The 25686-nt window shown below is 39.2% G+C and overlaps 1 protein-coding gene across 3 annotated transcripts in view; it reads right to left on the reverse strand.

Moving 5' to 3' along the window:
* Nucleotides 1–459: 459 nt before the first annotated feature.
* adnpb (activity-dependent neuroprotector homeobox b) overlaps nt 460–25686 on the reverse strand; it is a 39276-nt gene continuing 14049 nt past the window's right edge. Inside the window, exons 2-6 of one of the 3 annotated variants that reach the window (XM_048549760.2) lie at nt 22745–22909; nt 21475–21520; nt 17272–17384; nt 13557–13649; nt 460–5170 (exon numbers count right to left, since the gene is read on the reverse strand). In XM_048549760.2, the coding sequence (XP_048405717.1) occupies nt 1445–5170; nt 13557–13649; nt 17272–17379 (3927 nt within the window). In that variant the 5' untranslated portion in view covers nt 17380–17384; nt 21475–21520; nt 22745–22909 and the 3' untranslated portion in view covers nt 460–1444. The remainder of the gene's footprint in view (nt 5171–13556; nt 13650–17271; nt 17385–21474; nt 21521–22744; nt 22910–25686) is intronic. The other 2 variants (XM_048549759.2, XM_048549761.2) reach the window with 2 other exon arrangements.

Consider the following 25686-nt stretch of genomic DNA (forward strand, 5'->3'; position numbering starts at 1 on the left):
GAATGACTGAATTTTGTACAATGATGCATGATCAAATAGTGACAACATTTATACATGCTGGAGTGCATGGCACCCAACTTTAAGTTATAAATCTTCGAGATTTCAATTATACATCCTCTAATGAAGACAATTCATAAATCAATGTACATGTTACAATTCAATATATACAATTCCATTATTCATAACCGATAGAATTCTGAAGCAAGTGAAGACATCAAAAAAAAAGGAAAAATAGAATTCCTGCCTATTTGTCATTGCATCACAATAGCATAGTTGGAAAAATTTATTATAAGATTTATCAAAAAAATCAGTGTCTTACACTTACTGAGCAAACAGCGTTTATTTTGAAAGTTAAATGAATATTTGAGAAAACATCTTAAGGGGAGGTGCTTCTTTATTTTTAGAAGATCTACTTCTAGACCCAATGTAAAATGCATTTAAATATGATACACAGTTAAGTACGATAAAGCATTTTATTTTCCAGAAGTGTAAATGAAAAGTACAAAGGAAAATAAAGATCACAAAAATGAAATTTACTACACAGACACTATTACATAGATGATACAATGTATACAAACACCACAGTGGTGTTTATCCCTAACATGTAACCTTGAAACAGGCAAAACCCAGCATTTCTAAATATTTGCTGCGTTTTACCCAATTCATGTGTGCTGATCCCAAACACAAGTTAGTGAAATCAGCATATTATGAATTTCATTTCTAGTTCTGTAAGTAATTTAGGTTGAAGGGAGACTTTAAAAATGCATTAACATTTGAAATGCCAGTAACCATCAATATTGGAGCAAAGGATACATTAAACAGCAATTTGCCATATTACAGTAAGGCCAGTTTTTTTTTTATGTTCAGTAAGCTACTGGCCAAATGCTACCAAAGTTGTATAAGGATATGTGCAATAAAAACTAGTTTATAATAATGTTGACAGACACTACAGCACAACCTCCTTCAAGCAGTTAAGTGAACTAAATGCTGCATTTATTTGACAGCAGGGATATCACTAAAAAAAGGTGAATCATACAGTAAATCTAGAACAAGTACACAAGACCTATACGATAAGCTTCACTTAGAATGGCTCTAAAAGACTGTAGAAATATACATTCCAGCTACGCAGACCGAGTAAATGAATAAAACAAACTGAAAGGTCTTGAAATCTATAGTACAGTACACTGTTAACCAGTAAGTACATGTTGGCCTTTTCACTACCGTGAGTAAATGAGAAAACATTTAGAAAGTAAATTACAATATGCCATTTTTGTACAACTGTAAAGCAACCCAGAGGGAAATGCAACTAAATCTGCTGCATTTTAAAACCTCTTGTCTGTATTTCTGTACCTCTGAATAGTCCTTCAAAATTTTATACACTGGCTCTTTTCATTTTAAGATACTGCACACATTTCACAGCAAGAGACTCAATCAGGTCAAACTTCTATGCAGGCTGACTACTCAGCCCAACACCAGAGGATGAGCCACAAACAGGTTCTGCCACATTATCTGAAAGACCATCATTTGACTGATCAAGGAGTTGATCAAGCTCTTCACCTTCACTATCTGCTGTGTTACCTTGCCACTCCAACATTGGGTTTGATAAACTTTCCTCATTCTCTGGTGAAACATTCTTCCATTCAGGCTGTTCTTTGGCCCACTTTTCTTCTTCATTTTGGAATGGTTCTCCACTCCACTCAGCTGGTCCTTCTGTCCATTTTTGTCTATCAGCTTCTACTTCAGCTTTTGTTTTGGAAGGCTTTGTGGGCTCCTGCTCCTCTTCACTTTGAGATGCATCATCCGTCCATGGTCGTTTAATCCAAAATTCTTGTTTGAGTTCAGCTGAAACATCTTCCTGATCAGATGCTTGTGGAGATGGTAGTCCATCCTCAACTGGAGAAGCACCATCCTTACATTCTGAGAATGTTTCAGAATCTTCACTTTCTGATTCTTTATCTTTTGATTCTAAAGATGGTTCAGGATATCGTTCTTCTTCCATATTAGATTCATCATCCTTCAATTCCAATGGTGCAGCTTCTGCAAGCACAGGTTTTTGAAAATCACTACTTAACTCTTCAGAAACCATTTCAGAATGCTCCTCTCTAGGCTGAAAGCCTATTTCACCCATTTCAGTTGGCGGCAAATCTTCATCTGCACAGGTATTAGATGCATTTTCCTCCATGTTATCTGGGCTCATATTTGAAACACTTCCTTCTACTGTATCTGGACTCATGTTTGAAGGACTTGCTTCCACCATCTCAGAGCTCATGTTTGAAGGGCTCTCATCCACCACCTCGGAGCTTAAATTTGAAGGGCTTTTCTCTACCATCTGAGAACTCAAATCTAAAACACTTCCCTCCACCATGTCAGAACTCATATTGGAAGGACTTTTCTCGACCATGTCAGAGCTTAAATATGAAGGACTTTCCTCCACCATCTCAGCACTCTTGATTGAAGGACTTTGCTCCACCATTTGAGCTCTCAAATCTAATGGTGCTCTTTCAATCTCTGAAGTCACATTTGAAGGACTTTCTTCCACTTGAGTGCTCAAATCCAAAGCACCGCCCTTCATTTTAAGCGCTCTCCGGCTCAAAGCACTTCCCTCAACCTTTTCCAAGTTTGAATATGAACTTTCCTCCAGTTGGGAACTCAAATCCAAAACAGTTTCCTCAACTTTTTCTGATCCCAGATTCAAAATTCTTCTCTCTTTATCTGGCTTTTGATTAGTTTTTTCTGAGTTTGGTTTCAAACTGGTAGTATCTTTGCCATCTACTTCTTTGTTATTCGACATATTCCAAGCAGGTCCAAAGTCCATATTGTGCTTTACCTTTCGTAACTCCATCATGTTAAATCCAAGTAAGACCTTAGGCCGATACCTCTCACAATCTCGTACACACTTCTTCCTCTTGTTGCTGAAGTGTGAAGCAATATCTGATTTCCACAACCATAAGCCAGCTGCCAATTTTTCAATTTCTCTTCTGTTTGGGTAGGGTTGTTTGTTGAAGTAGTTTGTGAGGAACATTTTTCTAGCCTCGTAGGATTCGTCCTCATAACCCTTGGGATCAATTGCTAAAACAACTGGCTCCTCTGGTTTATCCTCTCCCAAGGTAAAACTCTGAACAGACTCCTCACCATCCAATTTTCTTTTTTTCATTAAAGCAAAGTCCCCATATTCATACTCATATTCACGTTTCATGGGCATTGCACTTGGTGAGTGTGTCGCCTTGGAATGAGCAAGACTTCGATCTTGACCATTTTGTGCTTTTCCAACACCTCTACAGTGCACCAGATGCAATGTTATAGTAGAGGCAGTCATGTTACTTGTGTAGACGCCCAAACAGTGAATGCATTTATAGGTGAGTTTTTTCTCAACGGGATGAATAGTTTGTATCACCTGATGTCGTTCCCTCAGATGGTGAGCCAAGGCATCTGATATTGGGCCCTTTAAGATAGAGAAGCACAAAGGACACAGGGTTTTCCCAACATCGTTTTTATACGGTATTTGGGTTTGAGGTATAGAATTCAAATCTGGTTTTATTTTAGATTTAACTGGTGGTTTTGGCTGTTGCAACTGTCCTTCTGGCTTTCTGAATGTTAAATTCTGATTTTGGGGTCGATAGTTTGTGTTTTCCATCGAGGCACTCTCAGAAATACTGTATGTAGTTACAAGGAGTTGTATATTACTGCGACTCCCTTTCTGTGTAGACAAATCAAAAGTTAAAGTTGACTCTGTCTTAGGTCCGACTTCTTCATCAATGTGAAGGATTCGTACATGTTCAGCCATCTTTTCAACGTCATTGAAAGTAGAACGGCAGTAGGGACACGACAGTCCATGTATAAGCATATGGTTAAGCAAAGTTTCACTAGGCAAGTAACGGTTGCAGTAAAGACACTTGCTTGTGAAACTGTTGATCTTCTGAATATAATTAGCCACAGCCTGTATCTTTTCAGCTTTATGCTCCTTTTCAAAATGTATGCTGTACACACTCTCTGGGAAAAGCTCATTACACATCGTGCAGATCTTCCATTTCTGAGCAGCTGAACCAGCTAATGCAGAACTCTGTGGAGCAGAATTAGAGAGACCTGCAGAGGAAGTTAATGATTTTACAGCCGAGGTGGGCAATCCTTGCATCCTTTGTGCTTGAGAAATACTGTACTGCGACTGTTTCATTGACATTTGACTAGACGCACTGTTACCAGTTAAGCCTCCTGACTGAACATTATACTGCATCTGAGATGGGCGCCTCTGTTCACTAACTCCATACTGTCTTCCATTGCCACTAGAGATTAGTTGTTTTACTGTTTGTGATCGCTGCTGAAGAGAAACTGGTAAGCCACCTGGCAGTGGGAGTCTAAGTTGTTGCCCCAAAGGATAGTTATGTGCCATTGATGAAATAGCATATTTTGGTGGCAGACGACCAGTACTTGACATAAGATTGACCGCAGAATTCTGTGCATTTTTGGACATGGATACACGGCCCATACCCTGATGCATTGAAGTCTTAATACTCTGATAATTTGCAGCAGCTAGAGAAGGTTTATCATGTGGCTTTGGTGCAATCAGCATCAAGGGCTTCGATCTTGGTACTACCACATTCGTATGCCCTATCATTGCCGTTACCTGGTATCCTATTCGTTCGTGATCTTCAATAACATGTTGCACCAAGGCCTCATATGTCTTCGGTATGAAAAGACAACGTTTGCAATGTACAGTGCCATCATCTCTTCCATTGGGGGCAGAAAATGTGCCATTCACCGACTTGTCTCCTGTTCTTGCCACATAAGGTGCTGCCACATGCTGAAAATGTTCCCTATAAATATGTTTTCTGACAACGTCGTATAGAGGATCTCGGTAAGTACATTTCTTACAGTAATAGACTGCTTGCTCCACACTATCAGCATGCTTCAGTTTAAGATTGCCATCCTGCTTTGACTTCTCATTATGTGCATTCTTGCCTCCACTGGGTACTTTCCACAGGGGAACATGAAAGATTTTGATGTGGGTCTCCAGGGTCTTCCTGTCAGCATTGTATGGACAATAGGGGCAATTTATCAGAATTTTGTTTTCAAAATCTTCACTGTGAACATTCCTGAAGTGGCTCTTGTAGGCAGAAAAAAATTTGGATGCAAAAGGACAAGCACTACAACAAAACGGTTTTGTACGATAATCCTGTAAATGTAAAACAGCAACTGTTATTATTCAATTTATACAGACACAAATTGGTTTAATTATAATACCACAATCAGACCGAGGGGGTACACAGATTGCCTGCCTGTATGTAGTGCTTCTCTCAAAGTGCAGCATAGAATATTGGAACTTCATATTTTAAAAATCCTCAAAGAAATGACTATACACATTCTATTTACCACCAATATAATCGGATACTACTATGGGATGAAGTCTATATTTACATATTGCCCTTATACGGCACCTAGTGTAAAGGCCCAAAACAAAAATATTTTCACCTGCGTTTAAACTGTGCTCCATCAACATTAAAACGCTAACTTTTAAATTCAGTCATTAGTACATGGGCAGTGCAGGCAAGGTTGATATTTGCTGCTCCACCCACAAGAGGGCCCTAACACTTCCTTGAATCGTTGTAGTCCATGTATGCTTGGTATACCTATTGTTATGAAGGAGGAATTCTGAAATTTTAACCTAGTAGGCTATTTAACAGTATTCTAGTTTAATCTATTATTTTCACAACATCTCTAAACATTAATCCAAAATACTAAAGATTATGAACGTTTAAATATTCTAAGTTTTAATAAATTGTATTCAGACAGCACATACCTGCTCATGCAAAATGTAGCGAGCAGAGAAACATAGGATTTAATTGAGAAAAGCTAAAGATTTATAAAAGGCAAATAATACTTGACTAGTCTAATTAATTTTTTTTTAAAAAAGGGAAGATTGAAGGAATTAGTAGATACCATTTGTACGGATGTAAGAAAACAGAAGGTGGCTAACAAATGGGGATTTTATGGACTAGGAGTAACTGGATAAAACAGCCAATCATAGTAAATGGTTACATTGCTAGCTACAAGGTGTTAGGAACATTTCTCCTTGAAAGGTCAGTGTAAGAACCACTGCTTAACTTTTGCTAAATATAAAAATGATTTGGATATTCAAATACAAACAAAAATTGCAATATTTGTCAATTACAAAGTTGGAAGAGGAATGGCAAGCAGAATGAATGGCGACATGGAGGAGTGGTAATCCAGAGGCTCAAACCACTACTCTGGAGATATGGGTTTAAATGCCATCATAGCAGCTGATGGAATGTGCATTTAATAGATATGGAATTGAATCAGTCATGATGACAAAGAGGTGGATGGTCATAAAAACCCATTTGGTTTTAAAGGAAAAGAAATCCACCGTCATTTGCTAGTCTAACCTACATGTGACCTCAGAAGTACGGTAACATGATAGAGTTTCAATTATCTGCTGACAAAATGTGGCAGGCCACTTAGTGCAACAGAATTAAAGATGGGTAAATAATAATCTCGTCTGACTCAACTACCAGATATAGGGGTTCAGAATGGGCAAACAAATAGCAAAAGGAATTTAATACAGAGAAATGCAAGTTAATGCACTTTGCAGCAGACATGAAAGCTGTAAGCTTAATGGCATAGTTCTAAAGTATGTGTAGGATATGCTATCGATCACCAAAGCCAGTAGGGCATACTGAGATAGCAGTCCAGAAAGCACGTGGGATCCTAGATGTTATAAACAAAAGCATAGAGGGCAAAAAGGTAGGAAATCACATTGAATTTACATAAAACACTAGTTAGGCCACAACGAGAATAGCGTGCCTAGTTATGGTTACCTTAGGGAAGATAAAGGTGGTTTCTGTGAGGGTGCAAAAGGAGTTTATGAACAATGAAGGAGAAGTAGGCCGTTCAGCCTTTTAACTCTTCTTGCACTAAGGAATATGGCCATGACTTATCTCTACTCTAATGCTTTTTACCCACATTATTCTCATAACCCTTCAACTCATCGATATTTGAGTCTGTCAGTCTCAAATGTAAGCACACTCAAATTATTGAGATTTTAGAGTCTTCTGGGACACAGAATTTCAAAGATACACAATCCCCACAAAAACAAAATTCTCACCTCAATCTTGTGGGCTCCCCCTTACTTTGGAAAAATGGTCTTCTGGTTTTTACGCATCCAATTGGAGGAAACTTTTTAGCTTAATGCATGCTCTACCCTTTACGTATTTTGTAGGGTTCAGTAAGATCGAGGGAATACAAGTTGGGTTTTACAACATCTCTTCATTGGACAATTCTGCTCTCCCAAGATCAAGTCTGGAGAATCTCTGCTGCACTCCCTCTCTGGCAATAATCTATCCCACGGTTATGGGACCAAAACTGTATGTACAGCTGCAGAAGAACAAACATTCCAAACCAATGAAGCCAGACTTCACTACTCTTGTACTCAAATCCTTGTGCAGTAAAGATTCCAATCCCATTAGTCTTTGCTGCAACTGCATGTTAACCTTCAGCAAGTTACTGACAAGAACACCCAGGTTCCCCTTCCCCTTCACATATCAACAGTTTCAATCTTAGCATTTAAGGTATCCTTCGTACATTTGTTCTTCCCACTGAAGTGAATAATTTCTCATTTTTCTCACATCATATTCCATTTATGTTCTTGCCTGCTCAGTAAATCTGTCCAAATCGTCTCAAAGCCACTTCAAATTTTCTCATCTCACATTGCGACGTTCTGAAAACAGGGATTTATTGTATTTTTTTTGATTCCCTACAGTGTGGAAACAGGCCCTTCGGCCCAACAAGTCCACACCGCCCCTTGAAGCATCCCACCCAGACCCATCCCCCTATAACCCACAAACCCCTGAACACTACGGGCAATTTAGTATGACCAATCCACCTAGCCTGCACATCTTTGGACTGTGGGAGGTAACCGGAGCACCCAGAGAAAACCCACGCAGACACAGGGAGAATGTACAAACTCCGCAGACAGTCGCCCGAGGCTGGAATCGAACCCAGGTCCCTGGTGCTGTGAGGCTGCAGTGCTAACCACTGAACCACTGTGCCACCCGTGTTCGGTGCCCACATCCAAACAATTGAGATGTACTGTGAACAGATGAGGTCCCATATATTGATCTATGCAGTACCCTACAAGTAATAACCTGGCAATACAAGAATGATGTGTTTGTTCCTACTGTTTCTGCCTGTTGGTAAATTCTTAAGCCATGCCAGTAGATTACCTCCTTGCTGCGTTTACATTGCGCACCAACTTCTTCTGGGAGACTTTACTAAAAGCCTTCGCTCCCCTTTATCAATTTTATTTGACCCTCAAAAAGGACCTAAAACAGGCTCACTAAACACACCATTCCATTCACAAATTCATGCCATGACATTCAAATATCCTTGATAACAGGTTCTAAATACAAGATCCATAGACCTGGAGTTTCCCAATTTCATTCTCTCTCAATTTTTAAGCGGCACGGTGGTTCAGTGGTTAGCACTGCAGCCTCACAGCACAAGCGACCCGGGTTTGATTCCAGCCTCGGGCAACTGTCTGTGTGGAGTTTGCACATTCTCCCCGTGTCTGCGTGGGTTTCCTCCGGGTGCTCCGGTTTCCTTTCACATTCCAAAGATGTGCAGGCTAGGTGGATCGGCAATGCTAAATTACCCGTAGTGTTCCGGGGTGTGTGGGTTACAGGGGGATGGGTCTGGGTGGGATGCTTCAAGGGGCGGTGTGGACTTGTTGGGCCGAAGGCCCTGTTTCCACACTGTAGGGAATCTAATTTTAAAAAAAATATACTTGCTACCTCACAACCTGCAGGAACTATTTCAGAATTTATACACTTTGAAACACAATGATCAATGCATTCACCATCTATCTATTGGCTTCAAACCCTGGAATGTAGGATATTATGTCCTAGGACTTATCAAACTTCAATCTCAATGTCCCCAGTATAACCTATCAACACATACTCATTTCCTTCCCCTTTGATCTTCAATACTAGGGGATATCTTGCATCTTCCTCAGCAGGAAACAAATACAAGTAATCATTTAAGTGCTGTCATTTTCCTTCTCTCCATTCTAAATTTTTCTGACTGTCCATAACAGAACCATTTTGTCTTAGCTAGATGTTTCTTTTGTGTAACTAAAGAAGTCCTTACTAATTTTGTTTTACTAGTTTACATTCATATTTTAGTCTCCCTTTATTGATTTCTTAGTTAGCCCTTGCTATATTCCATTATCCTCTCAAATCTTGGATTTATAACTTTATAGGCCTTTTCTTTTAAAATCCTGAATTTCCTTTGCTAATCACAGTTGACCGACACTACTGTGTGTCTTGAAAGAACTTCAATTGTCATTTAATCTTCCGCTCATTCACAATTTCCTTTGTTCAAATTTAACATCCTGGCTTTAGATTGAACAATTACACTTTTAAGCAACACAATTCTATCATGTTCCAGTTATTTATTTCTAAAGGTTCTCTCAAAGATTATTAGCTAGCCCTTTCTGGTAATATAATATTAGATCTAGAATAGGTTCAGAGATTTTCTTTTTGCCAGGACACTGAAATGTAACTGTGCAACCAAAAGGACAGAGATTGAGTCCTTGGAGACAAGTTTCAGAGGAGATTTGATGGAGGTGTACAATATTATGGCAAGCCTAGTTAGTTAAGGCAGACAGGGAAAACATTTTTCCATTAGCTAAAGCTACAAGGGCTAAGATGGGACACATTTAAGTTTTGGACGAGGGATGCAGGATGAAAGAATGAATTTCTTTGTCTTAGGCAGTGGTAATGACCTGGAACTAGGTGCAGTGTTGGCAGATACAAAGAAAAATCAGAAAAAGAAATTAGGCAGGGAATTGAAGGGATGCAGGGACTAACTTAGTTGCTTAATGGGCTACCATCACCAAACTGAAGGGCTGAATTAACTTGCTCTGTGCCATGAAGTGGTTATGTAACTATAACGACATGAATAACAAAAGATTACTGGAAGTATACAAGGGCCCATTAAAGCAGATACATTTGATAATGGGAAATAGGAAAACATGAAACAAATACTTTGTATACGCGGTCAAAGTTACAACTTAGTCTAGAAATAACTCAGCCAAGAGTCAAGAACATTGAAATGAAATCAGTATATGCAAATAAATAGTACTAGAGAAGCTAATGGGACTAAGTACAATAATATCCTTGGATCTCGGGCATCAGAGTTTACAAGATGTAGCCATACAGATAATGACTGCATTTGGATTGATCTTTCAGGATTTCTTAAAATTCTAGGACAGTTTGTAGATTACATGAGGAATGAGGAAGAAATAAAAAAGACAACCAGAAGCCAGTCAGCCTAATATTAGTAGTAGGCAAAATGCTAGCATCTATTAACAGGTATTGGGTAATGGAGGACTTGGAAAACTACAATACGATTCAGCAGAGGCAATGTCAACATGGAATAATAAAAAGGTAAAAGATTTGAGTATGAAACTCATTTGTACATTTTCAATAACTTGCTGGTTTTAAACAGTTTTGATTAAATTGCACATTTTATAAAGGTAGCACACTGAATTTTTATTAAAACCTGTTTCATGCTGATTGTGACAACTGGTCAGGTGATCCAAATCAGTGCCATGATGGAAAAGCATCTACTGTTCCTTAAACGTTTTGCAGTCCAATCCCTTCACCCAGCCCTCCAACAAGCAGTTCACCTCTGCAACTCACAACTGCTTTCACTCCATAGGTTAGTTCCTGCCTCTTGCCATTCATCTCCCAAGTTCTTGCTACGTGCAAGGATTCAAGAGAGGGAAGCAGCGAGCAGAAGGGTCAGTGATAAGCAGGAGTCAAGTAAGCATTTTTTGTATATTTAAATTTATTTTAAAAGGTATGTCATTTACAAAGAATTTAGCAATACACAGTATTTAAACTATACAAAGTATAAGGATTCAATGTTAGTTAATGTCCAACACAACTTAAATAAAGTTTTTACATTGGTTATAAAAAGGACAAAACTGATTCATTTGGAGTTTCACCTCAAGACCTCAACTAGAACATTAGTCAGGAATTACTGTAGTAAGCTAGGCAAGAAGCAAACTGGATGTGCTGTATTGCTGTGCAAAATTAAAAGTCATGATACTGAAGGCAATACATTAGTATGGACTAGAGATTAGTTAGGCAAAGAGAAATGGCAATAAGTAGGGGATACTTTTAGGTTGCAATGAGGAGCTGCAGGAATATAAATCTGTAGCCCTTGGCTATTTACAATCTATCTTAATGTGATGAAAGATGTATAAATTATATACAAACACAAATGTTACATTCTAGATTTCAAAACAAAGGCAGGTGTTGGGTTACTTCTATGAAGGGTGTTAAACAAGGTCAGTGCGTTTTTTCAGAACAATGGCTTAAATTTAACGTTTTATCAGAGACTAGGTGACTGAAGACCCCTGTGCCATGCAGTCACCTGGAAGGTCCATAACTTGATCTGCGTTTACTTTTTGGGTCCAGGCAGCAGCAGGAAAAATTAGGGGAATGTAGACAGTGTTAATAAAAAGATACCCATACTGTTGTTTTTAAACTTCAGACAGGGCAAGCACACAAGGCCATTTTATTTCACTTTAGAAGAATCTAGATTTCAGCAAGTTCTACATTTCAGAAGTCACATTTCAGCTTCAATACCAGTTTAGTTTTTCCTCCAAGGAGAACAATTAAGAGAAATTCAGGACACAAGTTACCCGAGAAGAAGGGCTTTGTGTGTGAAGTTTTCAAATCAGGAGAGTTTGGTTAGAAATCTGCAGGTTATTAGAATTGAAAAGCTTTGACTCAGATTTGTGAAAAGTTCCAATCAGCAGCTTTGCAAAGGACTCAATTACCCACACTGTCCCCGGCAAGGAAATTGCGAGATGTCAATGAAGAAGAACCTTAAACCTAGGATGGATATGTAACTTCTCCTGACTATGGAGTCTTTGCAAAGATTGTGTATGGAAACAGCTTGAAACTTTGTTTTCTTGCATGCTTGGAGACTATTCCAACTGTCAGATATTCAGATGGATTTTTTTTAAAAAATTCACCTTTCATAGTGTAAGTGGGCCATTCAGCCTACTGATTTGACACCCATCGTCCAAACAACATCCCAACCAGACCCACTCCATCCTTGTAACCCTACATTTCCCCTGGCTAATCCACCTAGCCAGCACACTATGGGCTTCTTTGGGCGATTCAATGTGGCCAATCCTCCTAATGTGTACATCTTTGGACAATGGGAGGAAACCACATCACCCAGAAGCAACCTGTGCAGACCAGGGGGTATGTACCAAGTGCATGCACGCAGAAGGTGGAAGTGAACTCAGGTCTCTGGCACTGCTGCCTCACAGTGCCAACCACTGAGTGGCCATGCCATCCCAAAGTCAGTGCTGTTTCTGAAAAAAAAATCTACAGCCTCATACGAATTTCTGAACAATTTAATCATGTTAACAAACTAAACAAAAACAGAGATCTATCAAGTCAGGTTTAATTTTGGCATCAAGCTTGTCTAGAAATACCATTAGCTGGGGTGAAAACAAAAGAGGCTGCCAATCCAGGATTGGAATTTATTGAATTTGAGGGGGATCCTCGTCTCAAAGAAATAGGTGCATGAAGGCTTTGGACTGTTGTGTGTTGAAGGCTACTGCATGGATTGTATTTGCAAAGTGTTGTGAATATTCGTAGGTTTTGCTGCGTGTAGAGAACAAAGATGGATTATTTGAAATCTTTGGCTAAAGCCAATTGACAACATTTAGCTAATTTGAATGTAGAAATTAAAGCAGTATCTCAAAGAAATGATGCTTTAAGGTGATTATCCTTTGAATTAGGGAGAGAAACCTAAATTTGCAATGCCATAGATGCAAGTAGCTAAGATAATTAGAAACCGAATAAGGACTCGGACCGAAGAAACTGAAACATTTGAGGGTGTTGATAAAAGAAATAGACAGTGAACGAACAGTAAGGCGCAACTGAATAGGGACAGAAAGAAAAGGAGAACTGAAAAGAAAAAAAAATGAGAAATGAAAGGAAGGGAAGATCTAATTACAAAACCTTGAAATCCAGGGTGTTGGCAGTTTGTTCAAGTCCCCTACCTAAAACCAAAATGTGAATCAGCACCTTTTAAGGTCTATTTATCATGATTTTGTGAAGGAGATTTACAGGGCCAAATAGCATAATCCAGCTCTATTTAATAAGTGATGTTCTTGATACATATTCCATTTGTTTAAGTAATAACTTTCTTTCTAAAAAAAACAAATATAGTCATAGCACGAAAATTAGCATGTGACTTATAAAATCTCTGCACCACCTTAGAAATAACATCTAAATGATAACTACTAGTGCTGTTTAGATTTACTGGAGATTTCAGTTCCAAACAAATCACAAACTATAACTAAAAAAAGAACTGGTGTAGACTTGCAATTTTTAACCTTGTGAAAATATTTTTTTAACGAATAAAGTTCACCTTACTGGCTAACAATTCTGGGTCGCATCTTAAAATAAGTTAAAAGAAAAGAATCAACACTTGAGCACAGGAAATAAGTTAACCTGGAGCTTTGTAGAAGAAGGGTCCCAAAGTGAGACATCATCCCATGTAGTGTTCTTCAGGTAGAAATCATTTGGTTCAAACTGTTTGAAATCCTGAAAAAAGAGTTTAAATGAATCAATTTTTAATCAAGTTCTACTGAAACTGTGCATTTAAGCAATACATATTCATTTATTTCTTTTGTCCCCCCCCCCCGAAAAGAGGTTATAAAGAATTAAAAAAATCATAATTGCTTAACAAACCAAGCAAAAACATGGTACAATCTATGCCAACATACTTTGCGTTTGTCTATGCAGAATGTTTTGATTGCTTGTTTTAAGGGTGCATCTGACAGCAAGCAGTACCTGGTGCATAACTGGAAGTGCGAGATGCTCACATGGTGCATTATAAAAGAGATTAAGAAAACAAAAACCTGTTCACACGCAAAATATAGGGCAGCCTAATAACAATTACCCCATTTGGAGCACATTTCTGAAATCGCAAAGCGAGAAAGGACTTTGATGGGGTTAAAATTGTTTCAGAGATAGTAGGAACTGCAGATTCTGGAGAATGAGATAACAAAATGCTGAGCGGGATGAACACAGCAGGCCGAGCATCAGAGGAGCAGGAAGGCTGATGTTTCGGGCCTCGACCCTTCTTCGGAAAACTGAATTTCTGAAGAAGGGTCTAGGCCCGAAACGTCAGCATTCCTGCTCCTCTGATGCTGCTCAGCCTGCTGTGTTCTACACCTTGTTATGTCCAAGAGTTTGATGGAATTGGTTAACTGTAGCAGAATGGCACATACAGTTCTTCCTTAAATAATACAGCCTGTCAGATGTAAAAGCGCCCATTCAATGCAGGAGAAAAGTTTCCAGTTACTTCAATTGCCACATACAAGACCAAGGGTCAGACTGTTGACAAAATTTATATTTTTATTTCCACGTCAATTAACTTTATGTAGCTTTCTCTAGAATGAGATGACTTGCCTGTTTAACTATAATGCCTGTATTTAGAGACGCATTATGGCAATTAAGGTACTCATCTGAATGCAGGGTTTTTTTTGTCATTAAACTTCATTTGGTGCAGTATTAGCTTAACAGTTTAGACTGCAGAGCAGTCAAGAAATTTCTTTAAGAAATGTGCAAACAAATCAACAATGAACAAGTTTAAAACCATTTATTTTTAGCTCAGAACGTTAAAAATGAAAGCTGGGCTTGATTTGGCAGCTATCCAAAATCACTGAAAATATTCCATGCTTAAAAAGTATAAAATTAATACATTTGAAATATTTAGCACAAAATTTTCAGACCTTAATTCAGCTCCCTTGCAAATTGAGAGAGAGAGAAAGAAACATGCACTGCACATCAGTTTATCCTCATTCAACTCTTGCTGAGAAGCGGTGAGTCAAAAAGCCTGTACTGCTGCTCTCAAATGATGAGGTTTGAGTATTTTTGCCAAAGACCAAAATCAATTATTTATACAATCTTGTCACTTTTCCTGTGACATAGTTGGTTCAGGTTAAATTTCCACGAACAAATTGAGAGAGAAAAGGTAAACTGACCAGAATGGCGCGCACAAATGACACTTGCCTCAAACTAAGGGAAATTATTTTGAAGATAGTTTTTAAACTTTTCTTTTTAAAAAGGAAAAGTACTTTTGCCAAAACTAGAGTTATGAATGGAAGATATGGTCTTGAATTTCAAATCCAACTACACCAGTCTTTACACAGGCTAGAATTAACAGATGACAAAGAAAGTAAGGTATTGCACACCAGAACAGGTTCCTGGTACAGGATGGAGTACAAAATTTGCCGACAAGGCAGTTTGAAAATTTAGGACAACCGTCAGTAAGAAACAACTCAAGACAAGACTCAACTCTGTTCAGCATCGAGATACAAAGTTACTCTATAGTTACATTACACTACACAAGAGTATCACAAATTAGCAAATGAGGTGCATCCCTCAGGTAAATAAATGCAGAGGTAAATGGCCAGTGACTGAAAAGGTCTGGTTTCATATGACAAAATATCATTTAATTACAGCTCGTATGATTGCAGCCAGTTCACCTCGAATGTGTAAAAAATTAGTTTTCCTTTTGTTTGCTTCTATTATCCTCAAGACAATGGACCAAAATATTTGTTTTTAATCACCCGAAACCTCAACAATCCAACTTCCTTGATGTTTTCAGCCTCCATTCTCCCTCTCACATCTTCCACTATTCATTTTCTTGCTCCTTTGTTAATTCTCTTGCCTCCCAATCCCAATTTGTTGTGCCCCATAACCCTCCCCCATACCTGGCCACTCAAGAGCCTCGATGCTTCTGTGGATTAAGCTGCTCCAATAGGATCCCCTTGTGACCGTAACTCACTCCACAAATGACTGATCATTGTTCTTGTCTCAGTTCCCAACTGCTTATTTATTACTTCAGGTCTCATGGTCTGGGTCAACATTTATTACCTGTGCCTAGCTGCTATCAAGGTGGTGGCAGTGAGCAACCTTCTTGAACTGAAGTCTGAACTCGATTTAGGCAGACCCACAATGCTAGTAGTGTTAAAAGCTGTACAATTTTGACCCTGCAACACTGTGACTGAGCAGTGATGATGGATGGACTTTGTGGAAGTGGTGGCAATCGAGCAGACTGCTTTATCCAGACGGAGTTGAACTTCAATGCTACTGGAGTTGCATGCATCCAGGCCAGTGAGGAGTATTCCATCACATTCCTGACTGTGCCCTGTAGGTGGCAGACAGTCCCTGGCAAGTCAGGTGGAGAGTTAGCACTGGAAGAATCCTGGTTTCTGATCGATTGCAACAGCACAGAATTTTGTGTGCTGCAGTTCCATTCTGGTCAACGGTAACCCCCTTGATGTGAGGAATTCAGTAATGATAAAGCCATTGAATGTCAAAGAGCGATATTTGCATTTTCTTGTTGGGAGATGGTCATTGCCTGGCACAAATGTGACTTGCTACATGTCAGCCCAAGCACAGATGTAGTCTAGGTACTGCTCGATTTCAGCATCTTTACTCCAGTATTCAAGAAATCACAAACAGTGCCAAATATCGTAGCATCATCAATACAAATCCCCACTCAACTCTAGGATGCAGGTGAAGATAGTTGGGACGAGGGCATAACCCAGGGAATTCACCTGCGTTCAAGGCCCAGCTGCTCCAGAGGTGTTTCACGATATCTCTGAACAGCTTGATCTAAAATACCTGACTTAACTCCTGCAGATTTTTCCTGGCGCTGAGAGATTGACCAGCAACTACAACCATCTTCCTTTGTGTCAGGCATAGTTCTAATCAGAGCTTGGCTGGAACTCACTCATGGATTTCAAGCAAGTTAGGGTGAAAACATCAGATTCCTAGTCAGTTACGTACAAAATTTCAGTGTGAATTTCTGGCACATACAGAAGACAACCTAAGTAAATCCATTGACAGATCAGCTAATTTCCACCATCATCCCATCCAAGGTCAGAGAGAGGAGTCCAAAAAGGCAGCTTTGTAATATCCAAATGGTGAAAATTACTTACCCCACACATGTAAAATTATCTGTGTCAGTGAAGCTTTAAGGCTGCTGCATAAGACAACACGTTGGAAACCATATCATTCAACTGCATTGATGACTTTGGCCACAAAAATTACTCACTGTCTTTGAAAAACTTCCAGACCTAGTAAAAGCGAATTTTACAAAGTGTGTGATAGATTAGAATCCAGTCTTTTTTCTCTATGAATTTCTACTTACCTCTATATGATCTTTACAATAATCCAAACCAATATCTGTAAGGATCTTTTTAACTGTTTTACGAGCCTTTCTTAGATTTGCAAGGTTGTTGACAGGAAGCTGGTACATAGTTTCTGTTGGAACAAAAAGGTTACGTTATTTTCAACATCATTTGTATGTTGTGATGTAATTGAGCATTACAAAAAGAGTGAAATATAAACTGTTAAAAGTAACAGGTAATTTGCACATGAATTTTTTTTTGCACTGCTTCTGTTTTCCTAACCTATCATCAGCAGTTCTCAAATTTTAGGAGTAAACTGATTCAAGTACTCATGAACAACATGTCAGATTAGATCAGTTCAGCTCACTTGCAAACTGAGTAAAGTTGGAAGTGTGCAGGGCAAAAAGTCAGACAACTTAAATACATGGTGGTCTTATGGATTTCAATAAGGAGGAAGCATTTTTCTGGTACATCTGAAAGATCGTGACTACTTTGATGACAATTTCATGCCTGTAATTCAATTACATGACAAAAGTTTTCCAATAGCACTGCTCCGTTGTGATGAATTGCTCAGAGGCCAACATCTTTCTCTTGAAATGTCAGAAGTCTTCACTGCCCTGCTACATATCATAAGTAACTTGCAACAGTGTCCAGTAACGTGACAATCTGATCATGTAGTCTACGCTTTCAAACAAGTGATTAAAAAAAGGTTAAGTATCTGGTACTAAGACTGGCAACCATAGGATTATCTGCAATCTGAATGGTAAAAGATCCACAAGAAGCAAAGGTTCCCAATGTTACTGTTAATTTCAGTTTTGGAGATATATGAATGAATATTCTGGACTTTTCTTTGATTATATTTTGGAATGAAATAATATTTATGCTAAATTTTCACTCAGATTAAGGAGGTGGGATTCTGTAAGCCAAATAGATTTTTCTTGCTCCATGCTTCAGGTTTTGATGTATCCTTTCATCAATAATGCTGTCTTTGGAAAACAAACATCACAATTCAAGTGGTGACCAGACAGAACCTCATGTATCACCCTCAAACTTGCAGCTTCTTGATAACAGAGTGAGATAGAAACTAGCCAAGAATTAAATGCAAATTATTGCTGGTCCCTAGTTGTCCTCAAGGTGGTGGTAAGCTATCCTCTTGAACCACTGCTGTCCACCTGCTACGAATTGACCCAAGATGCCACAACAGAGGGAATTCCAGGATTTTGACCTAGTGACAGTGGAAGAACATTGGTATATTTTGATATCAGGATGGCAAGTGGCAGGGGAGGGGGTGGGTTAGTGGTGATGATGATGGTTGAATTTTGAACATCGTGGCATTCCCAATCTGCTGCCCTGAGGTCTGGAAGCCGCTGTCTGGGGATCTGTGGTGGTGAATTTCTGCAGTGCCTCTTGTAGATAGCACATGCTGCTATTGCCGAGCATCAATGGTGAGGGAATGGATGCTTGTGGAGCCAAATCAAGCAGGCTGCTTTATCCTGGATGGTGCCAAGCTTCTTGAGGTTGCTGGAGCTGCACCCAACCAGGCAAGTGCGAAGTATTCTATCACACTCCTGACCTATGTCTTTATGATGGTGGACAGGCTTTGAGGAGTCAGTAGGTGAGTTACTGGCCACAGTATTCTGACTTGCACTTGTAGCCAACATGTTTATGTGGAGTCCAGTCGAGTTTCTAGTCAATAAACGCCAACGCATTGATAGTGGGGAGATAGACAGTGATGGTAACACCACTGAATGTCATGGGGTGGTGGTTAGATTGTCTCGTATTGGCAACGGTCATAATCTGGCATATGTATGGTGTGTATGTTACTTGCCACTTGTCAACCCAAGCCTGGATATTATTCAGATCTTTTTATATTTGAATTTGGGCTGCTTCAGTATCTGAGGAGTCGCAAATGGTGCTGAACATTGCACAGTGAACTTCCCTCCATCATTAGGTAATTGTTGAAGCAGATGAATATAGTCAGCCCTAGGTCACTAACCTGAGGGATGCCTGCAGGGATGTCCTGAAGCTGACACGACAGACCTCCGACAATCAGAATCATCTTCCTATATAAGAGGCATGATTCCAACCACCAGAGAATTTGCACCAATACCCATATTACTCCAGTTCTGCTAGGACTCCTCAATGCCACACTTGGTCAAGTGCAGCCTTGATGTCATGGGCCATCACTCTCACCTCACCTCTGGAGTTCAGTTTTTAATCCATATCTGAACCAAGGCTGTAAATGAAGGCAGGCATTGAGTGGCCCTGGTGTCACAAACCAGGTTATTGCTGAGCAGATGCTGCTTGACAGCACTACAGATGGCACCTTCTATCACCGATGATCAACAGCAGATTGATGGGGCAATAACTGGTTGGTCTGAATTTCTCCTGCTTTATGTACAGGGCACACCTGGGCAGTTTTCCGACATGGTCAGGTAGATGCCACAATTGCAACAGTACTGGAACACCTTGGTGAGGATTGTGGCAAGTTCTGGAGAACAAGTCTTCAGCATCATTGCTAGATTACTGGTGGGCCCATAGCCTTTGCAGTGTTCAGTATCGCCAGCCGTCTGTTGATATCACATTGAATGAATAGAGTTGGCTGGAGACTTGATATCTGTAACGCTGGGGACCACTGGAGGCGGAAATTGACCATCCACTTGGCACTTCCGGCTGAAGACTGGTTGCGGAAGCTTCAGCCCCATCTTTTGCACTGACATGCTAGACTCTTCCATCATTGATGATGGAGATATCTGTGAAGCCTCCTTCTCCAGTGATCTGTTTAACTGCCCACCACAATTCACGACTGGATGTGGCAAGACAGTAGAGCTTAGATTTGACTGCTTGGTTGTGGGACTGCTTAGCTCTCTATCACTTGCTGCTTATGCTATCCGGCATGCAAGCAGTCCTGTTTGGTGGCTTCACCAGGTTGACACCTCATTTTCAGGTATGCCTGGTGCTGCGAAAGTAAAACCAAAAACAAAAACAAACTCCTCCAAACAATTTCTTGGCTTTAAAATAAAAGTCAAGGATAAGACCGTGAAATTAAAATATAACAAAAAAATCTTTATTGCAAGTCAAAAACAGATAGATACATTCAATAGTATGAATCTGTCCATCTCTTCAATTTTGATGATTGCTTTATCTCCCTAAACCCCTCTCTACAGAGCATAAATTACAAAGAATTCACTGTACCCTGTTGAGTTTCCCTTGGAACACACCTGCAGCCATAAAGACACCACAATAAACCCACATTTTTTGGGGAGTCAAACTCCACTCCAAAGTTCAGAAAATTAATTCTATTCATATTTAAATTCTGCATTTCTTAGTTTATTTTGTTCAAATTGTGAATTTAGGAGATTTTGAAACTGCCTTCTTAGTGCTGTTGTCTTATTTGCCAATACATTCTAAAAAGGTAAGTTAGTTTGAGCACCATGAAATGTGTAACTTAAAGAGCATGTGGCACACTTTACACAACCTCAGTCTCTGCCCAGTAGAAAGAATAGTACTTAATGTTCATGTATGGGGAAGGCAGGGCAAACTTGAGCAAGACCAACCATAAAACAAGCAAAATTAATGAACAGGAAAATTATAAATTCTGGAGAAATCTATCTTTAGAAATTATACATTTACTGTCTTAACAATTGCTACAAGCCTCTAGTTCGAAATTAACCTTTACTGATCAGTAAAATCAGTGTGTGCGCGCGTGCTGCATGGGGCTGGGGGAGAAGAGTGAAGGCAGAAATTAGTCACTTCTGATCAGTCTCCTTTGCTTGAAAACATGTGAGGGAACAGGTTCAAATATAATGCCTAGTAGAGTAGAATAGCTGTCGTTATGATGTAATTGTGCTTCACATACAATTTGGGCAAAGTCAAGAGACTCTTAGGTGCTTCTGAAAAGGTGGATAAAGTCTCATAGTCCTAAAAGACCACAGGACTGCTCTCTCACTACCAGGAACAACTCGTGGTGACTTAACCTGACAGTGACTGCCTAAGGTGAAGGGAGATGTTAGCTAAGACAGGCCTCCAACGTAACCACGCCGGTGCAGAAATTGAATCCAATGAAAAGACATTTGGCTGCTAGATATATAGAAGTCTTATTAAGAAATATAGGGTACCTATCAGAGAATCAGCATGTATGGAGATCACACACAAGGAGACAATCAAATATAGTCTGAAGTTAATGCTTTATATACTTTGCAACCTCAAATATAACATCTCACCTGAACTTCTGTCCCCAGGTTTAACAGTTTGCTGATGAGGGGATTTCTGTAGGAAATAAAGTACAATTTTTGACTAATACTTTCAACTAAAAGATGAACCTATGGAAGAGAAAAACTTTCTTTAAATAAACTGTACAACCTTTTGAAGGTTAACAATGCTTTAAACACTTGTGAAATTAGGAGGACTCCGTAACAAATCAGTTACTGTCTGAGAGACAACAATGATCAACAACCAACAAATTACATGCAACTGAAATTAATGAGAGACATGTCTATTGCCTTTAACAATGTGCTGGACTAACACAAAGGTAATTTTTATACATCCAAAAAAAATTGTTCTACTCTTTCAAAGAGCTGTTTGTGGCAAGCCTGCCTGGGTTTAGGACATTACATTTGCTAATTTAAATATCTAGCATGTGTGACATGGCATTGGTACCCAATCTTCATGATCTGAGTTTTTAGGTATTTAAGAGCTTATCTAGAGAATAAAATGTATACAACAGATTCTGATTCATGAATACACAAAAGCTCAAACACTCAAATTACAGCTCAAAAATTCTCTGGAAGCATAATTCAGAGTCCTAATACAAATTTTATGTGGTGAATGCATCCTTATAATGTAGCTCCCATATGTAACCATTTGGTCAAAAAATAAATAAATCCAGGGCATCACTCAAGGAGAAGCGGTTGGAAAATTTCTGTGGTGCAGGGGCAAAATCTGCCACAAAGCCTTGACAATGCAGATGGGCACATCTGCAATAAAAAGGTATGCTGTGTATGACAATTTTATAAAAGGGTTTAATCTGAAGATCTAGCTAGTAGGATAGGTAAAAACAAATCAGGATGTGAAACACAAAACATGCATAACTTCCAACAGGTGTGCTGCAAACAAACGGCTCACATGCAAAATAACAAAAGTTTAATCGAGTTAAGGTATGTATGTTAGCCTGGCATTTTTAAGCAAGGCGGCTGTAACTTTGGGAGCATCTTTAGGATCAGTGCTGGGACCTCTTAGCTTAGACAAAAATGTAACGGATCCAAATTTTCTAAACAATACAAAATCTTAGTGAGATCATAAGCCGGGGTCAGAGGCTTCAAAGAGACAATAAGTCAGATAGAATATAAAGTGGTTATGCACCTCAGGGTTAGAAAGCAGAATATTTTAACAAGAAAAGTTGGAGTCTAACTGTTGCTCAAATGTGATTATACTCATACAAAGAATATAGAAGCATTCATACAGATACAGAAAGCAATTAGGAAGAAGTAGTACATGCTGGCCCTTATTGCGATGACACTGACAACAGGAAGGATCAAGGATGTGAAATAGTAGCTCTTTCTGTCAACAGATGCTACCAGCCTAACATATTTCCAGCATGTTCCGTTGCCCTATTATTACGGCTGAACTCAGGACCTGGCTTCACAGGGGTGTGCGTGCCTGTATAGAAGAGAGAGACAGAGACATGCTTAGAAGAGTGGATGAAATTAGCAGTTCATGGCAAAAGTTAAAAACATGCGAGCCAAGACAGTCTTTCCAGCCAATTTGTAACTTTACTTTAAAGTGGAATCGGAGGTGGTGGAGGCTGCATTTGGCATGCTCATTTTTACTGGTCAGTGCATTGAGTATAGCAGTTGGGATGTCACACTGGACCAGTAAGGGCATTGTTAGAATACGGCATTCAATTCCAGTTTCCCTGCTATAGGAAAGGCGTTGTTAAACTTTGGAGGGTTCGGAAAAGATTTATAAACGATGTCACCAAGATTTGAGGGTTTGAGCTATAGGGAGGTTGAATAGGTTGGGCTTTTTCCCTGGAGAGTTGGAGCCTGAGGGGTGACCTTAGAGGTCTATAATATCATAAGGGGCATGGATAGGGTGAATAGACAAGGTCTTCTGCCCAAGTAGAAGTCCAAAACTACACAGCATAATTTTAAGGTGAGAGAGGTAAGGTTTGAAAAGGGACCAGAGGGGCAACTTTTACATGCAGAGGGGGTTGCGTGTATGGACCCAACTGCCAGAGGAGGCTGGCACAATGACAACATTCAAAAAGCATCTGGAAGGGTACATGAATAGGAAGGGGTTTAAGAAGGACATGGATCAAATGCAAATCAGTCTAGATTAATTTAGGATATCTGGTCTGAAAGGACAAGTTTGGCCTAAGCACCTGTTTCAGTGAAATGTAACTATGACTATATCTGCAATGTATATCGTGAAGTCCTGTTTATTGAGGACAAATTTAAGCCTAATTTATCACAGAAGGTGATCCATTTATTACAAACAAAAGCAGACTCCAAAAATTGCATGTCATAAACAAACATCCTCCTAAAGGCAGATCACAAAATTAAGCCAATTTAGGTTTATGCTAATACTTACCGTTGTAAAAATGTCAAGTTGGATTTAGATCTGCAAATAGCTACTTGCAAGAGAGAAAAAGCATATGCAGGCATGCAAACTTAGATGTACCAGTATAACTGCTCGTGTTGCAGTTGTTGAACCAAATCTGACCAATATATCCAAATATGATACCTAGACTACTGTCAGTATTTACTAACACCAACAAGCCCACAAAAACTACATTTTCCTTCTAACCTATTATTAATCACATACAAATATACATCTAAATAAAAAAAAAAGTTTAATTTGGTACACTGGTAACTCAGTCAACATCCAATGTCTATCACTGAACCAGCACTAAAGTTTAAAAACTTCCGGTATGCAACAAAGGTACGCAATCAACCGCTAATTAACTTCTATTTCTCGAGCTTTCAATATTATACAAGCCATTTTGCCTCAACCATTTACATAGTACCTGAAACCTTTTGTAAAATTAACCAAGATTACAGAACAGTATTTCAAAAAATAAGTTCTACCCTCAACTTTGCTTCTATTTAAAAAGTTGACAGTATTCATTTTTCCTTGAAAAACACTCAGTCTGAACTGTATTGCCTGATACTCCAAGCATGCTTGAGTACAGCCTTCCTGTACTCATGTGTGGCCGTCGAAATAGAAAGATTTAGTTAAAGTAGTCTTTGTGGTTACAAATCACTGCATCAGACCACAATAACAAAGTTTAATTGAAAGTGAAAGCCGAAATTTGAATTCCAAAAAAATGTTAATACACTTACGGACTACTTTGACTGTAGTGTACTGGTGTGTAGCCAAACCCACGTATGCTATCTTTATAACGTAGCTCTCTCCCATAAGAGACTTTTAACTTATGCAGTTTATTCCTACTGTTTTGAAGGACAGCTTAAAATGGCCATTTCAGTTACTGCCCCGTCACTTCCACTCACAGTGCTGCAATGAGGTAGAACTATATTCGGGATGCAAATTTCCTTTTGGGCAAAATACAAAATTTGGCATTAATACTGGAATTCTACTACAGAATAATAAATGGGGGCTTAAAATTGTTAAGTACAGTGCAAATAGCAAGGAAGTTTACTTTTATTCACATCACATTGTGTGTTTCTGCACACTTAAAAGTCATCACAATAAAAAATTATCGTTTTTGTCATTAAAGCAAGGAAGGTCACGTGGTGACTAGAACAATCCATGGGCAAAAAAAGAGCCATAGTAAACAATGTGCCACAGAGAGGCAAAGCAAATAGTATGGAAGTATAATGTGAAGCACAATAGCTTGGCTTCCATCTACTTTCAGGTCTGTGAGTTGGCCATCCAAATAAAAAAATCACGAAACCTCACCTCACAACCTGCAGCTTTTGATGTCTTGGCATCTCAAAACAAGTGGGGCCACTTGCCTACATAGGACACTGGTTTATAGAGTTATCCAGGCTAAATCACAATAATTTCCTCAATACTCAACTAATATGAAGGAATACCAGAGTCATAGAGCCGTGCAGCATATATAGACTCTTTAGTCCAACTTGTCCATGCCGACAAGATACCCTAAGTTAATCTAGTCCTGTTTACCAGCATTCAGCCTATATCCCTCTAAACCCTTCCTACTCATATACCAATTCAGATGCCTTTTAAATGCCATCACCATTCACTCTGCTACCTCATTCCATGCATGCACTCATGCATTCCATTCCTCTATGTAAAAAAAATTTGACCCTCGAGACCCTTTTAAATCTTTTTCCTCTTACCTTAAACCCATGCCCTCTCGTTTTGGACTCCCCTACACTGGGGGAAAAAGGCTTATAAAGTTCGACAACACCACGGCTTTGTAAAAGATAACTATTTGAAAACCGGAGAGA

Source organism: Stegostoma tigrinum, chromosome 19 (assembly GCF_030684315.1).
Source record: "Stegostoma tigrinum isolate sSteTig4 chromosome 19, sSteTig4.hap1, whole genome shotgun sequence".
In the NCBI taxonomy this organism is placed as follows: Eukaryota; Metazoa; Chordata; class Chondrichthyes; order Orectolobiformes; family Stegostomatidae; genus Stegostoma; species Stegostoma tigrinum.